Here is an 18,950-nt window from a genome sequence, read left to right as displayed (position 1 = left end):
TCGTTCTATTAGTCTCTGGTACAACATTTTAAAGCCATACTATTGAAAAGAAGAGATTTTGGATTTCTCCTTGATGTCTGAATAACTTTGAAAGCAACGCTCGTATCGAATGATTGTTGCTTTGATAATGCTGAAAGAAATGGTTAAAAAGTAAACTGGAACTTTGCTCTGGACTCCAAAAATGGTTCGTGGCTGTATTATATATATATATATATATATATATATATATAAAAAACTGGATGAATAGTTTAATTACCACACACAATTATGAGGATGTTGCAACACTTGCCATATGTATGGAAAAGCTCACATTCAACTCCTTTCTTAGGATGCAAGGAACATTTCAGTAAAGTTGAATTAACTGATCTCATATGGCAGGGTTTTCCCCCCATTCCAAGCATTGGCCTCATATCCTCACAGACTCTATCTTACCAGAGATTTGCTTTTCTGTGGTAATATGGAAATCAGACCTCGGTCCCAGCCTAGTACATTAGTTTAACCATGTATGTTATCAATTGCTGTTTCATGATTGTTGTGGTTCGGTTTATTTCCAGGCCTGCAAAAGTGAGAGTAGAGGCTTAAGATTTAGTTGATACAGCCAAATGGACACCAATATTGTTGTGTTCTGAATATGTTTCATCAGCATTTTAGACTTCTATGATTTATTTTCTGGTGGTTCATTACAAATCATGTATTTACTTGTATGAATCACAAAATACGGTACATTGTTGAAAAGAAGTGGTGAAGGATTTCTCATCGGGAAGGCCTGCCACAGTAGGCATAAGTTAAGAGATGTATAACTTATCAGATAATAGCAGAATGCAAGTAATATAAATTCTTCACTACATGCATTCTGCTTATATCCTGATAATTTGTACAGTAGAAGATAAATATTTTTCTGATATTGCACGGTGGATTGATTATTTTTAAATGCATGATTTTATCTTAAAATAATTCAGTGGTCTTGTTAAACTTGCCTATTAATTTAGTCATGCTGTTATAATAATTGATTGGAATTCTTAGTTGACTTTAATGTGCTATTGAAATAATTCATTTACAGCTTCACTGCCTCCTGGAAAGTCTAAAGCAGATAAACTAGATCCCTATTCAAAGCGTCCTAGAGATTATGATGACTATTCTGATGATGATTATGACTATTACTCTCGGAAAAAGAGAGCAGCAGATTATGGAAGAGGGGCAGACTATGGTTTTGGCAGGTGATTAAAATCTTACTTTAGAGTGTAAAATAACTTAGTATGGCATGTTATTTAAGTAACATATGTCTAGAATATCACTTGTAACAGTTTTTTCTCACATAAATAAGGGAAAAAATGCAGCAGAGATGTTACCACTTTTTGCTCACATTTGTTGTCCCAGGATTTGTAGGCAAATGCAATTAGAAAAACTTTTTTATAGCTTTATCATCACTTAACTTTTAACTAACATTTTATCATGTTTTTTCCACACGTTTACTTATTGAAAACGTGTACTTTTTTTTTTTCAGTCGGTTACATGGCATCTCTGTAGATGTATATAAGTCTTTGCTATTGCGACATTATTAGTGGATTTTCTGCATTCAGTTCATTTTGCATGCTCCTCGATATATTTTTATTTGGAGATCACATCAATGACCATAAATTTAAGACTGCTTTGATAGTGACTTTTGTGATTTTCTCTGATTATTTTTATTTTGGGGTACTTTTTTTATTGGAATCGTTTTTTTTGTATTCAGTATTTCATGTGATAATAGTCTTGATATATGAAAATGAGATGTGGAAATTATTTAACATTTGCCAATTCCTTTATATTACCGTATTTACTCGAATATAACTCGCCCTAACGTATATCTCGCGCCCCCAATTTTACTTTGTGAAAAAATAAATTGGAAAGTTTTGCATATACCTCACACACGAAAACAGTTTAAAACTTTATGGCAGTTTCAGATATTTTTGGTTGAAGAGAATCAGCATTTCATCTCGACAATCTTCAGCTTGCCTTTGTTGTTGAGTCATGCAATATTTTGTTAATACCACACCAATCGTATGCAAGACCAGAAGTAGCGATAGTGAATAGCAAATTCTCGGTAAGTCATGCCTTTTTTTTTTTTAATCATGGTGATCTTATGATTCCAAAATTATTAAAGGACAAACAATAATAAAAACGTTTGTTTTAATTTAATTATAGAAGGATTTTAAATGTCATTTATAGATGTCACCAAAATTTCAAATATATTGCATGATGAAGGTGAGCAGCCGATCATAAATAATGCTGATAATTAAAATTTAAATGCATTCATTTTATAAATAATGTACTCAATTATAAATTATAATGAATACTCAGAATATAATCATAAACGTTAATTTAATTTTTTCCTGAAAAACTTTAGTTTCCGAAAATCCCCATATATATTTCGCACCACAATTTTTTAACTTTGATTTTTGTGGAAAAAAGTGCGAGTTATATTCGAGTAAAAATACAGTGTGTGTGTGTGTGTGTGTGTGTGTGTGTGTGTGTGTGTGTGTGTGTGTGTGTGTGTGTGTGTGTGTGTGTGTGTTGATACAGTAAAAAGTGCCTTAGAAGACAGAAATATAAGATCTGATAATGTTGGAGTCTTGACAGGTAACAGATTGATTTTGAGGAAAATTGTAGATAGGAAGTTAGTGGTGATGTAAGTTGTTCATGTAGTGCTGTCATATCCTCTACACCCCTTGATGGTATATGTCAGGAATTTGATGAGGATGATGATGATGATATATATATATAACAAGCATACTAGCCTATGATACCTTTTTAATTTATTTTTTTTACATAGTCCAGTAATCCTGCTCTAGAGACCAAACATGAAACTTTTTCGAACCACGGGGAAGTGGTCTCACACTGGGAAAAAATCATCTCTCACCTAAAGAAAATTACAATCCATGCCCACAGCAGGATTTGAACCTGCAGTATGTTGGTTGGAGAGTGAATGCACTAACCACTCAGCCAACTAGGCTGGCAAAAATAACTGGCCATTCTCTGTATATAGCATAAACTTTAGTTGAAATTTATAGGAGAGATAGACATTAAATCAAACATATGGCAATCTTGTACACTGTGTATACACTTATTTGTCATTTGTGTAGTAGTGAAGACAGAATTAAATATGAAAATTGATAATATAATAAGCAGTGCTGTTATGCTGGGGAAACAAGGTAAATGAATCTTATGGAAGAACAGAAGAGAAATGAGCTCTAAAAGACCAATGTAATGGTATATGAAGTAATGTTTAATTCTAACGCAAATCTGTGAGCTGATCTAGAATAAAGCATTTGATTAGAGATTTGAGACCACATTCATGAGAATTCAGAGAATCATTTGGAGAAGTGGACACATACCTTCATTCTTGGAATAATGTTAATAATCATTATTAGAAAGGAACTTGAGAATGTGCAAACAGAGCTGTGGACATTTAAACAGAATTAGAAATTACTAAAGGTGTGTTGGAAGCAAAAAAAAAAAAAAAAGCAAGGAAAATCCTATGCTAAATCAAAATACTCAGTAAATTATATGGTATCAAATTAATCTACTTATACTGCAGTAACTCCACCTTTGATTTTTATACAGTGGTCTGCCCTTTGATATTTAACTTGCTAAAGCATTTGGGAGCATTACTTGATTTTGTGCTTTTGGATGTTTATACAAATTAGGTGAGACATCTATTTACCATGACTCATTTTTATTCATTTATCTATTTGATTTGCATAAGACTGTCAATTTCAAAAGAAAGAAAGAAAGACATGCAGTGATAGAAAATTATATGCTCACCTATTCATCTCCCCTAACATGGACTTCAGTTTTATGTAATTGTATGTATTTTTCATTTATTTTGTTGCATAATCTAGAACTCTTGCTCTAGAGATCAAACCATTTCATACTGCCAATCAGCATCTCGCACAGGTAATGAAATTTGTTTCCACTCTAAAGCACTCCACCAGTTCGTTCATAATAATATGCCTAGTATGTACTATTTTTCCTTTACCATAACCACTAGTACATATACCACTCTTGAACACACTCATCTAGCTCTTACCTGATATTCCAGTGAGTCAAAGGTGTTCTTTTTGGATTGAGAGCAGGACTTTGCAAGTTTTCACATTGTTTTCCTCATACCACATGTCACAATAGCAGTTGCCTTATATCTGCAGATGTATTGAAAGAGACATCATACGGTTTGGTAAAATCACTTTGTAGGCAATGCATTTGCCACACTGTTATCCAGATAACTTCTTAATCATATCATGCATTGTTTGAAATTTCACTCAATGCTTTGTGTTATGCCCCCCCTCCTCCCATAGTCTTAATTCTTCTTCCAAGATTAAATAATTATTATTACAGAAGGAGTTATAAGTAAATAATGTTGTCCATCACTAATTCTTCTTATGTTGTTAAGAAATCATAATCCTGTCTCTTTTAGCAGGTTTGCATGTTACTTCAGATAAATACCACAAAGTTTCTCAAAAAAAAAAAAAAAAAAAACTTCGTATTTATTATCTCATTCATTTTCCCATATTAAAATTCCTCGTTAATAATCCTTTACTTTCCCTTATCTGTTTAAGTAATTAGCTCATAAAAAAAAAGTATCACCAAACTTTTTGATTGAAATATGGAGATTCAAGTTACAGTGCTGGTTTTAAATGCAAAGATCATATGATTCCAAAATAATAAATGGACAAGCAATACTGAAACTGTTTGTTGTGATGATTTAATTATAGAAGCATTGCCACAAAGATTCAAATATATCGCATGATGAAGGTGGGTGGCTGATCACATAAATGACATTGATAATTAAAATTTAAATACATTCATTTTATAAATAATGTGAGCAATTATAAATTATAATGAATACCCAGGATTTAATTATAAATGTAAATTTAGTTTTTTTCTGAAAACTTTTTTTAGTTTTCTAGTTACTTTTTTTTTAGTTTCCAAAAAATCCCCACATACATCTCTTACCAGATGGGAGAAAAAATGCAAGTTATATTGGAATAAATGTGGTAATTCCTGCCCCAAATAGGAAGTATTGGATCTTCAATCTGATTCTAAATATTCCCTAATTAGTAATGATATTTCCTATTCAGTGTCTTCTGACAACAGTGTGTTGTCAAATCTTAGAAATCCCACAATATGCAGCTTGATTTATCTAGTCAAATAATTTAAACCACATTAAGTATTTTTTAAGCTTCATGTATTAGTATATACAGGTATCCCTTGCTTAACGCGGGATTTGATTAACACAGCGAAATTAATTGCAACAATCCCTTGATATACGCGGCAAGAGTTTTGATTAACGCGCCTTTAAATTTACCAAAATTCCACCAAATACGACATCATCGCTACATCCCATGGACATGGGCGTCATTGCAAGTTTCAAAGCCTATTTTCTTAAGAAGACATTCTCAAAGGCAGTAGAAACAACAATGGGAGAAAATGCGATTATGCTACAAGAATTTTCGAAAAATTTTAACATTAAACACACAATTGAAAACATTCATGACTCGTGGGAGCAAGTGTCTTCCAGCTGCATGAGAGCTGTTTGGAAAAACCTTTTGCCAGAATTAAAGCTAATGACTTAGGTAGTTTTCAAAATCCTCTGAACAACGTGATTGACGAAATCGTTGCAATTGGTGAAGACCTTGGGATTGATGGTGTTGATGCAGAAGATGTTAAAGAATTATTGGATTCAAATTGATAAGATTTCAGTGACAACTATCTTCTTGAAATTGAATAACAACAACGCACATATGAAGACAACGAACAAATGGAATGTGAAGATGAGGTTCCAAAGGAGATAACAATCAAAGAACTGGATGGAATATTTCGCAGTTTAGAATCGCTTAAGCAGCAAGTAACGAATATGGATCCAGATGTTAATTGAAAAATGCTTGTTTGCCGAGGTCTAGAGAGTCATTTTGCTTGTTATCGTAGAATTTATACTGATAAGAAAAAAAAAACAAACTGTTCAAACGACTATTTATAACTTTTTTTTTTTGATAAAAAAAATTGCAGTGACTAATGTAGGTTCAAGCATTTATTAAACATTTACTTTGCATTCATTTTTTATCTTTCCTAAAAGAGTACCATATAAAACGAATTATTAATACAGTAATGGATCATGGACGAATTGTAATTTTTACCATTGATTATTATATTTGATTAATGCGATTTTGATATACGCGGTAACATCGAGGGATTAATTAATCGCGTTAATCAAGGGATACCCGGTACTTCCATGGAATCCAAAGACTCAACCTGGTGGACACAAACCATCCACACAATATCTATAGTACCTCTCCTTTGAACCCATTAACAAACAGATCACTCACAAGTGATCTGGCAACTCATTCCATTCGTTCATCACTCCAAGCAAAAAATCTAGTCCTTATTAACCAAACTCTTACTGAACTTCCAAGAATGACCTCTTGTTCTGCTCCCTTCTAGCCAAAATCTCAAACATTTCTCCTGCATCAATTCTATAAAACTTTTTAAGTAACATAAATGTTTCTGATATATCCCATCATTTTAACCCATCAACTTTTGCAACCCACAAATCCTCAATCTCTTCTATCAATGTGATACACAGTATATAATCTCTTTATCCCAAAATGCATAACTTTACATTTTTCCACATTTAAACTGACACCCATTACTTTTGCCCATACTAACATCCTATTTAATCATCCTGAAAACTCTTCACCATGGCCTTGATTAATATTATCCTACTTTTCTGCATTGTCAGCAATATTTCCCTTCAATTATTTCCTATATCGTTTATGTACAAATTAAACAATAGTGGTCCTAGGACTAGTGCTGTACCTCACTAGTCACCCACTTTCTTCTGGATTCCGCTCCTCCATATACTACTGTTTGGTATCTGTCCATCAGCTACCTTTGTATTCATATCCATTCCATTTGTTGTGTACCATTCAAAGTCCAGGTTAATGTCAATTTGTCTCCACTATCAACACTCTTTTTATTATTATTTGTAATACCCTTCATCCCCCCCCCCTTACATCCAGTCAGTTGCCATAAATTTTATGGTCTTGTTCAACCTGATGGATCCACCAATATTTAGATAGATGCCATCTAAATACCATTTAAACCATTTCCAATGATTAGCAAGCTGATTTCCTAAATAAATAAAAGCACAGTGATATGACCATTGATTCCTTTCTATGAAATCTGGACATTATATTATATTAATAAAAATAAACTATTCATTTATCAGTCAGTAAGTTCCAAAAAGTCTTAAATAACCTCACTCAAGTTCATACCAGGAGACAGCTCTGCATCAGATATAAGGCATTCCTGAGTGTTAGTGCAAAATAACTCACCAACACTGAGAAAATAGCTGTGGTTAATATATCCATCAAAAATAATTAAATGGCACTCTTAAAGAAGTAATGGGCTTAGTATAAGGATAAATTTATATCTTTTTGAATTTAATTTAAAAATGCATGTATTCTATTCCTGTTGGAATTAGGGTTGTTTCCTAATTGCAGTCATGCTGAAAATTATTTTTTTGCACTTGTTACTTTTTAAGGACTACTTCTCTATCTGAAAACTTCCAGTGGGAACTTTTTTTGGATAGAAAGTATGGAAATAATTTTTCATTTCACATGGGCAGCTAATAGTTTAATTAGTGATAGTTCCAAAATCTGGGGATATCTAATCCATAGTTCACCATATAAGTTTTTCAAAATATCACCTATAGCAAAGCATCTCTGTGTGCAGAGACAGATGAATGGACTAAATGACCTACAAAAGTGACTGGAAAAAGAGTTCTTGAAATAATTTTTAAGTCAACTTAAATTTGAAATGCCATTTAATAGATGTTTATATCTGTTATCTTTTTTCCATGTTTTTTTAGGGATGGGCCACCATTGCCACCACCACCAATAGATATATGGCCCCAGCCTGATCCAATGATGATGCCTATAACATATCCTCTTCCCAATTTGAAAAACATGGCAGCACATGATAAAATACAAGTCCTGGAACAAGTGGTAGGTTTAATTCTGATTTTGATAAACTTTTGATATTCGATCCCCCATTCTTCTCATATGGATGAGAAGACCACATGATTTGAATCCTGACCCAAATCATTTGCCTATGAGTTATAACAATTGTTAAATCCTTAGCAATTGTTATAACTACAGTAACAATGTTCAGAACATTGTTACTGTTTATAGTTTTGTATGCACTATGGTAATACTAGCTCATGCTGAATCACTTGTGAATATAGTTGTAGAGACTAAAATTAGCAAATTACCAATTCTGCAAAATGGTTACAAAATAAAATTCAATAGAGTTCAATAGTGCATTCTGTTTCCAACTTAAAAACAAAAAAGAATTAAGAAGATGGTCGTTTTCTCCTTATTATTGTTATTATTACCTGAGACCTCCAGGGAGTCCAAAGACTCATTGAGGGAGGGAACCTATTCTACAACCCTGTCTCCAACTACGAACTGAAACCACACCAACACCATCTACCCGTTACCACCATCACTAGTATTTTCACAGACAATCACAAACATCCATGCCCACAGCCTTTTGACTGGAGAGCAGATACGCTAACCACTCAGCCAACCAGGCCGGAAAAAACTATATTATTATGTGACACCTCCATGGAGGCTAAGACTCATCGAAGGAGGGTACCTGCTGTACAACTCTGTCTCCACCAACTACACCAATGCCATCTACTGCCCACTACCGCCACTATTATTTCCACAAACCATCACAAACATGTATGCCCGTGGCGGGATTCGAACCGGCATCCTTTTGGCTGGAGAGCGTATATGCTAACCACTTGACCAACCAGACCGGCAATTCTTCTTTATCTAATATGAGAAATTTACTTCAGAACATTGTTACTGTTTATAGTTTTGTATGCACTATGGTAATACTAGCTCATGCTGAATCATTTGTGAATATAGTTGTAGAGACTAAAATTAGCAAATTACCAATTCTGCAAAATGGTTACAAAATGAAAGCACAGTGATGTGCAGAACATAATCTGCTTAGAATCCAGTTAGCTGATATGACCATTGATTCTTTGCTATGAAATCTGGGCATTATATTATATTAATAAAATTAAATTTGTTAATAAAAATAAACTATTGATTTATAAATATAAACTACTATTCATGGCCAGCAGGCATAACCTGCCTACTGGTCATGAATAGTTTCTAACTGAATTCTTGAACTCTTGTTTTCTGATTCCACTAAGGAGATTGCATTTTGTTTGTTTTTAAATTAATTTGTTATTTTGAAATTGAAACTTATAATAAAGTATAATTGTTGATATATCTTTCAGTCAAATTTTATAATATCATCAGAACATGAAGCACAGGCAGTAACCAGGGTAATAAATGCACTTACCAAATGCTTGCTACAATTCAAAATCCAAAGTCTTCCATCCCAAATGCAAGATGTAAGTTGAAAATAGATTTTCTTATATTGTCTTTAGACTAATTGTAAATTCACCTGGTTTTATTTCTGTCAAGGTACTGTTCTTTCCCATAGATGCATGTATGAAGAATTATTAGGGATCATTGTCAGATTATCCTGGTTTTCTGAACAGTAACAATGTGAAATATTTCAGCTTTACATTATCTTTCTGTGGCTAATGCTTAGTACTGTATTACAGGCAGCCCCCAATATAAGGGTTACATTTCTTAAATTTTACAGAAGTCAGAGGTTTAATCCCCCCCCCCCAACCTGTAAATCACACCCCCATTGCTTACATATTTGCAGTACATGTAGGGTTTTGATGTTTTAAAGGTTATTTTTATTTTAGCTTTATTCACAGCATGCACACACATAAATTTGATTTCAGTATGTAATTAATGCAAAAAGAATATAACACAGTATAAATAGTATGACCAAATAGAAAAAAAAAAAATAATTTTGCCTGTTCACCTTTTCATCATTAGTTGACTGAACAGTGCTTGTTTGTTATCTTCATAAAACTTGTTGGTAATGACAGGCTGAAAGCACTATATTTCTCTTTGAACTTAAGGCTATCAGTCATGACCCATTCTGGACCATGACTGTCTTTACCAGCATTATCTAGGTTTATTATGATAAAGCATTACCTTATTGAATCGTTACTGCAGTATAATGTGCGAGGTAGTATTTTGTGTGCACATAGCAAATGGAACTAATGGTAAAGATACTTTCAATGCCTGCTGCAATGCAAAATTTGACTTTGAAAACTTGGTTATACCATAAATTAAAGATGCCAAGAAATGATATTCTTTGTTTAATCCTTTATCCAAGTAAAGCAAACATGCACGTGAAGTAACTTCACAACTGGGCAACTTGTATATAGAGGCAAACGCCTTCACATAACTTGCCTTAGTATCCCATAATGGAATGCACATATCCTAATAGACAGTATAATACAATGCGAAATGGGAATGGTCACTATCCAGACTGGTTTTGACTTTTGAGGTCTCATCAGCGGGAGCCAGACCCAGAAGTGACACTAAGGTTGAAGTAATGCAGAAGTCAAAGTGTCTGACACCTTTTGGCTACTTGTATATGGAAATATGACTTCTGCATTATTTCTACCTTGGTATCACTTTTGGGTCCGGCTCCTGCTAATGAGATCTCAATAAAGGTCGAAACCGGTCTGGGTAGTGACCCTTCCCATAATGCATAGCATTATACATGTCTGTGAAGATGTGTTCATTGCATTATGGGATACTAAGGCAAGTGATCTGATGTCATTAGCCTCTACATATACGAGTTGCCCAGTCATGAAGTTACTTCATGTGCAAACTTTGTTTGCTTACATTTGAATAAAGAATTAAACCAAGAGTATAATTTCTTGGCAACTTTAGTTTATTTTGAAAACTTCTAAACATGTGGCAGGGCACATTATATACCTGGTACACAATTTTTTTCTTTATAATTTTCATGTCTAGATTAATTTTGGTGAATTTATGCATGGATTCACACTTTCTACTTCTCTTCCTATTTCCAGTCATGGTAATATTCTACCCAGCACACACAAACACAAACAAAAATTATGAATACACAAATGCACTAAATAGGCCATCTTCCTGTGAATGACCACTGTTAAGAGGTGTGCAAATAACACGTGTGATAAGTGATTTTTTTTTTTTTTTTATAAATCAAATTTTTTCATGACTTTCTTGAAAATTTATGTAATTTCGATTTGCATAAATTGGGGATTGCCTGTATATTCAAGTCTGTATAATTAAATTTATAAATCGTGTATGAATGCATACAGTTTGGGTTGTAATATGTAATGATGCAGTCAGTAGCATCATCTCAAAGTTCCTACTTTGAATCCTATCTAAGATTCAGGATATATCTATAAGCGTTTTCAACTGAATGTGAGTTTAACCAGTCTCATGAAGAGATCGTATCAGACTACTTAACTCATTTTCCCTCTCCTGTTAACTCTTGCTTTTACACTAGTTTGTCATCATCATCAAATTCCTGCCATGTACCCTCAAGGGGGGGGGGGGGTACAGGATATGATAGTGCTATATGAAAAATTTACATCATTACTAGGTTCTTCTCAACAATTTTCCTCCAAATCAGTCTGTTACTTGTCAAAGCTTCAACATTATCAGATCTTATATTAGTATCTTCTAAGGCACTTTTTACCAAATCAATCCACCTATGTATTGGTCTTCCTCTGGGTCTTTTTTCTGCCGACCTGGCTTGTTTTGGTAATCTTTCCTTGCCCATTCTGTTTAAGTGACCATATCACCTGAGATTAGCTCTGCTGATGCATTCCTGGATGCTGACAGTGGTCTTTCCTAATATCCTTGTTTTTAATATGATATTGCCATTGATGCCATCTGTTCATGCCCTTAATCTTCCGCAGGACTCTCATATCTGTGGCCTCTAGTCTTTGGTCAAATGTTTTACTTCTGACCCAGTTCTCAGATCCATAAGTTAAAATTGGTTTGAACACTGTCTTATATAAAGCTAATTTAGTGTTCTGACTAATTTTTCTCTTATTCAGTTGACTTCTTACCAGACCAGCTTTATTGATTCTGTTGTCTATTTCGATATTTAATTTACTGTTGCCTAGGTAGCTGAAACGTTTTTCTTCTTCTATAGGGTTGCCATTCACAATGCAGTTGAGATTTTTAACTGCATTGTGCAATTCCATGAAGATGGGATTCCATTTCGTCTATTGGGATTCTCTGTGATGGTAAATAAAATTATCTACCATCATTGCCAAAAGTCAAGAAAATGGGATGCAGTAGCTTAAGGGTTATAACTAGATCACTGGAACTAGAAATCTCAACAGAAAGAGGTTTCCAGTTATTACCATCTCACAGTAAAACTTGATCAACTATCCGGTTATCATGATTGCTGGGAAACACCCAGTTAACCCCCCCCCCCCTTGCTGTGTTTATCAGAGAACTAGAAAACAATAAAAAGTTAACTATTGAAACATCCTTATACCTCAACAGTATTGAAAATATGCATGTAATAGTTTTCAGTGAGAAAAAAAAAAGTATGGAGACTTGCAGGCAGATTACAGAAATACTGTCCAAATAATTTGTGTAACTGAGACAGAAGATAAAAACAACAAAGAGAGAGAGAGGGCTCTAAATAATAAGTGCAAAGGTAAACCTAACTTCTTGAATTGAGAGGCAATTTCAAAATACGAAATTGGATAATATGACTTGTTTGTGTTTGTAGCTCCTATTGAACTACAGTTGCTTCATAACATCTGCTGGATTTCTGTTTCCAGATGTGGATTAGTTATCCCATGTTCTGACATAGGGATATGTGTGAATTCACATGGAGATAATACACAAGATAGGCCATCTATGGTCAAATGTTGCTTTCTGAGGAATGAAACTTAAGATACTTTACACCTCCAAATGCAAAAATTAGAATAATCAAAGAAAATATGTTGAATGATTTGCAATTCTAATTTATTGCATAGAAAATAATTATTATCAAATATGAATTCGCATCATCTAAATCTATGTATTTTGTAGATTATATAATCACGTAAACACAATGTAATGTAATATAAATTATAAGATGAACTTTATTGGACTATTACAGATTCGTCCTATTGGTTTTGAGGAAAGCATAGAAATAGCATATATTTCAGTAGATATGGAACTGACTTGTGTCAGTTCCACAGCTGCTGTGGAACAACACAGCTAAACGTGGGTTTGAATGAGTGACATAACGGAAGCTGAGAAGTTTGGTATGGTGTCTCCACACAAAGAAGGCCAAACCCAATATTTTATAGCTAAGGAATTTAAATGTTCTCAAGTAAATGTGAGTAGAGTATTGAGACAGTATTGTAATAATTGTTATTTTCAAAATAATTGCTGCAATATCAGTCAAAAGGTAATGACTACATCAAGAGATGAGAGGAAGTTGAAATATATCTGAAGTATAGTTGAAGTTGAAAAAAAAAACTGCTTCCGAAATGTAAGGTATTTTCACAGAAGATGGAAAGAATTAGGTGTGAATGTGTCTAAATCTACGACATTGTGATGACTTCAGAAATTGGGTTTTAAATCACTTGTGCCTAAGACAAAGCTGCTTATGACTTCCAAGCAAAAGGCAGCTATAGTGCAAAGATGTAAGGAAAGACTGTTGTGGGGTAAAGAAGACTGGAAAAAAGTACTTTTTAGCAATGAAAGTATGTTTTATGTGTATATCCAATCATGGAGGGATACATGTTTGGCATCTTAAGCAAGAAGCATTTGATAAAGAATATATGAAACATTTGGTGAAAATTGCAACCTCTATCATGGTATGGGCTTGTACAACAGCAGAGGATCCAGGTAGACTGCGTATTGTGTATGAAAGAATCAATTCCAAAGTGTATCAGGAAATTCTTGAGCACTTGGTTACTGGCATCAGAAGATTTTTGATGAGGATGATTTTTTTTTTTTTTTTTTTTTTTTTTTTTTTTTTCAGCAAGATTCATCTTCTTGTCACACTTCCAAGACTACTTACTACTAGATGGCTCAAAGACAGACGAATCAATGTAATTCCTTGGCTGGCAAACTCACCAGATTTAAACCCCATTGAGAATTTGTTTAGAATTATGAAGAAACACCAAGAAGTTGTCCCAAGAAACAAAAATGAACTTTTTTTCTAGTCTGCAGACCATACGATCATGTTTTGATGTATATATAAAGACTGAACTGCTAGTAAATAATATGCCCAACCATTTATGAACGGTCATGAAAGCTAAGGGGGATGCAACAAAGTATTAATTATGATGTTGTTTCCCTTTGACTAATTTTTGTGCATTTATTTTCGCATTATTCTACTACTTTAAAACTTATTTTAATGTTGTGAATGTTTTCAAATAACAGTTTTCTTATAATTTATATGACATTTTTATGCATTTACATGGTTATATAATCTACAAAATACATAAATTTAGATGATTCTAATTCATATTAGAATTGCAAATCATTCAACACATTTTCTTTGATTATTCTAATTTTTTGACTTTGAGGTGTACAAGCCGAGGTGACTGCTGTGGATTCTCATACCTTCAGTGCCATTGGGTGCTTCCCTATCTGGATGTTGCTGTTTTGTTTCCATTTCTTTCCAGATTATGTCGAACACCTTTTCCTTTTGTGTGTGTATTAAAAATCATTCTAAAATTGACTTCCCTCTGATCGAATTGAGATGTTTTTTGGTGATGACAGGTTTTTTATTTTATTTATTTCCTTAATGCTTTTAGATTATTTTCAATGTTTTGTGCTGTTTATTCTTTTCTTAATTGTGTATCTGATTTCTATAAGCATTCAGTACTCTGAAGAATTGAATACTCTATGTTATACATAGTGCTTTCCAGCATGACTACCAGATGACAAATATATATATATATATATATATATATATATATATTTGTTGGAAGTTTTTTTTTACTTGGTTATGCTATAAATTAAAGATACCAAGAAATTATATGCAGGTAACCCTTGTATAACGCGGATGTTAGGTTCCTCAGAAATGGCGTGTTATACAAATCGCATTATACAAGACTTAGATCACATAGAAAAGGTAGGGTTGGGTTCCAAAATCGTTTTTTATTATATAAACAACAATGACATATCCAACAAAAACAATATTTTTATTTAATTCGGGTAATTCATGTAAGTTAAGAAAACATAAACTGAGACAAATATGTAGTATAAAATTATAAAAATTACAAATTGTACATAAATTTCATTACGCATAATACATAAATGTTTTAGACACAATAAAATAAAGCGCATATTTTAATCGTCATCACTGTCTACAGAAATAACATTTTGTACATGTTTTTTAAGTGGCTGGAGGTCGTCACCACTTGAAATCTCTTGGATATCATTTGTATAATTCTCATATTCTCGTACGTATGTAACTCACCAGAAAATAAACTGCTCAGCTTGAGATCAACACACTTATGATTTTAAATGCGCTTTCCTGGCAGAAAACGAAGACAATTAATTGTTACAATACGTACAAGCTGGATTTTGTTTCACACAAGACAGCAGCTATAAAGACATGCATATGATTAGTGCGGTATTAACAAAAGATCGCGTGGCCCAAAGACATAAGCAACCGACAAGTGTTGAGTTGAAATGCTAATTCTCTTCAATCGAATTTCACAACAACATTCACTATTAGTTTTAACACATTTATAACAGGGTGTCATTTATCGTTCCAATGGAACTTCTCATTACTGCCTGGCTCAGCTCACACAAACGTTTCAACCCTTGGTTGAATTTTTTTTTTTTTTTTTTTTTTTTTTTTTTTTTTTTTTTTTTTTTTTTTTTTTTTTTTTTGCATTTGAGGTGGCAGGTGAACTCACACATTCATTATATGGCATGTTTCAATTCTTGGTAGTCTTTTATTTTAAGTTAGCCTTTGTGATCTGTCATAATGACATCGAGAATTTCAAATGCAATAAAACAAACACTTATTTCATAATTGAAAAATATGACAATAGTTTTTAGTTAGATACTGTGTTTCAGTGCAACATATGGTTTTGCTTAAGTCTATACAGCATAGCTTCTGTGAGAGGGGACATGTGATTTATTACTTAGTGCCGTTTTTATTCCATCTGTCTCTAATTGCACTATTTGTTGAGAATGACACAGACTGCAAAAGCCTCTGTACCTTATTCAGTGATGCAATAAAACTAAATTCGATACTTATAACTACTTGCGTGATACGGGCAGATACAAATTTAATGAAGATAAAATTTGATTTTTAAGTCCCGCAGTGAAAAATATGAAAAAATAAATAAATAAAGGGTTACTAGAAATTGTAGACTGCGTTGTATAAGTACCGTGTTATACGAGGGTTACCTGTACTTGGTTTAATCCATTATCCAAGCGTAAGCAAACAAAGTTTGCACCTAAAGTATCTTCAGGACTCAGGCAACTTGTGGTAAAGGTGGACTAAGCTCTCATCACTTGGCTTAGTATCTCCCATAATTCAAAGCACATCTCCTTGCAGACATGTATAATGCTATGCATTAAGGGAAGGGTCACTACCCAGACCAGTTTCGACCTTTATTGAAGTCTCTTCAGTGGGAGCCAGACCCAGAGGTGGTGGTAGTAATAAGTGTAGTAATAAATAGTGCAGCGAGGGATACACAAAATTGGCAAAGCCTCTAATCCAGAATAATTTAATAAGAAGGTGTGATACCTTTTGGCAACTCGTATGAAAAAATATGACTTCTGCATTACTGCAACCTAGTATCACCTCTGGGTCTGGCTCCCACTGAAGAGACCTTAATAAAGATCGAAACCAGTCTGGGTAGTGACCTTTTCATTAATGCATAGCATTATACATGTCTGCAAGGAGATGTGCTTTGCATTATGGAATACTAAGGCAAGTGATGTGAAGTCCGAGTTGCCCCAGTCCTGAAAAGACTTCAGGCAAAAACTTTGTTTGCTTACACTTGGATAATGGATTAAATCAATATTGGTATCTTTAATTTGTATATATATATATATATATATATATATAAATTAAAGCCTATATTATATCAGTGATGTTTTCATGATGTTCTCGATAAAGATTATAAACCTGTAATGGATTCTATAGTGCATTAGAGTTGACTAAGGGTTTAATAACACTGCTCTGAAGATTTAAATTATACTTATTTTTTTCAAGCTTTCATCTACTGCCTTGAAAATATTCTCAGCGATCTGTTATGCTGGGATTCACGTCTATAAGTGAAGAGTGAGGATACTAACTGGGATGACAGTGTTGCTAAATGTCATGGAATTATTTCTCTCTCTCTCTCAAATCTTGGATTTAATAAGGATGATAGTACTGATATATAAGCATAAAAATTTAGGAAATAGAAAAATCATCCCAGATTCAATCTGGTAATCCAGACTAGTGCATTAATGGAATCTTTGAAATTTATTCACACGGAAATTGAAAAAGTGTTTAATTTAAATCTCATAATAATTTTGAATGTTATGCTTGTGATTATGTACTGTACTGTAATTTATATATAAGAAATGGTTCATTAAGTATTTGATTTATTCATACTGGATTTTGTTTTGATTATATAGCTGCTAACAAAGGCCCTTATTGGAGGTGACACAAAAGGACTTGATACTTTTCTGAATGCATCAGGAAACATCAATCTAGAGGCTATGCTGAGTGGTTTACCAGCAATGTTTAATCCTGCTTTGAATAGGGGAAATCTACGCAGTGGAGACCCATCTAACTGGTCTAGCAGCTACAATAATTCATCTGGTGGTTATAATTCTTCAGAATACCAAGCTGGGTTTGGTAGGGGCGCCAACATGAAAGCTGGAAGTATGGGTAGAGGAATGGGTATGTCATCAGGAAGGGGAGGAGGTGCCCCTGGAATGGGAAGAGGTGGAATTGGTAGAGGTACTGGGATGGGTATGGGAATGGGAGGACCTGGAGGAATAGGTACGTGGTCCACTCCTTCTTCTAATAGAGCAAAGGGGATACCTCCCAGTGGTGGCAGTGCTGGTGGTGGTGGTGGTGGAGGAGGAGGCAGTGCTGGTGGTGTTAGTAGTAGTAGTAATGCTGGTGGTGGTAATCCTTATTATGAAAGAAGAGATAGTGCAGCGAGGGGTACACAAAATTGGCAAAGCCCCTATGCACCCCAGGGTTATTATGGTGCAGGTTTTTAAAATGCATAAAATTTTTCTCATCTCACTAAACATTAGACTGTCATCTTAATTGTGTCTTGTGGGTAGTAAATGTAACAATGTCAAGCAGCATGAAGTCACTACATCTAGATTACTGTGAGTAAATTTCATTCATAAATATTTTCATCCCATGGTAATTCATTCCAGACTTTGGCATGTCAAATTTTTGCTTTCCAGAAACATCCAGTTCTTTAAACGAATATTTTACTGGTATTTTCTGTACTGTAAATGTCAATAAATGATTTTAAAAGGTGTTTTTGATTTTAATTTTTTATTTTCCTCCTCCTCCTCCTCTTTCAATCTACTAAGGTATACTAATACAGTTTCACAATACTGACTTGCTATATATTGGACATTATATATGTATGTAATATTTAGGGAAAAAAGATAAAACATAAATCCATGAAATAATATGCTTGTGAATACAAACAAGTATGCATTTTTTTTCCCCCAAAAGATAGCTTCATTTTGTACCTAATTCATCCATAAGCTCTCTCTGCAAGTTTTAGTGTATTGTATTTCGTATTATAGATGTAAACAGCAGAGTGTTAATGAATCAGACTTCATGTGTACTGTCTCTCTCTCTCTCTCCTCTCCCTCCCCCTTCCACATGTGTGTAAGTATATATTATATACTGTACATACACACACACCTTTAGTGGAAGTTGTCTGAATTTATTGTTTTTGGGAGAGTTGTTATATATGGTTCTATTAGTTTCATTGCTTTCACATAGTTAAT

The 18,950-nt window shown here is 33.6% G+C and overlaps 1 protein-coding gene across 1 annotated transcript in view; it reads left to right on the top strand.

The window, feature by feature from the left end:
• The window catches only part of LOC150105489 (uncharacterized), a 134,818-nt gene extending 116,352 nt beyond the window's left edge, over positions 1-18,466 (top strand). The window contains exons 10-13 of the mRNA XM_090394205.1: positions 1,061-1,217; positions 7,907-8,042; positions 9,353-9,469; positions 17,598-18,466. Of these exons, the coding sequence (XP_090250331.1) occupies positions 1,061-1,217; positions 7,907-8,042; positions 9,353-9,469; positions 17,598-18,194 (1,007 nt within the window). The 3' untranslated portion in view covers positions 18,195-18,466. The remainder of the gene's footprint in view (positions 1-1,060; positions 1,218-7,906; positions 8,043-9,352; positions 9,470-17,597) is intronic.
• Positions 18,467-18,950: the final 484 nt, after the last annotated feature.

This window comes from Typopeltis vanoorti, chromosome 6 (assembly GCF_054136105.1).
Source record: "Typopeltis vanoorti isolate ZY-2024b chromosome 6, IOZ_Tvanoo_1.0, whole genome shotgun sequence".
Classification (NCBI taxonomy): domain Eukaryota; kingdom Metazoa; phylum Arthropoda; class Arachnida; order Uropygi; family Thelyphonidae; genus Typopeltis; species Typopeltis vanoorti.
This window is presented reverse-complemented; position numbering and strand designations above follow the sequence as displayed.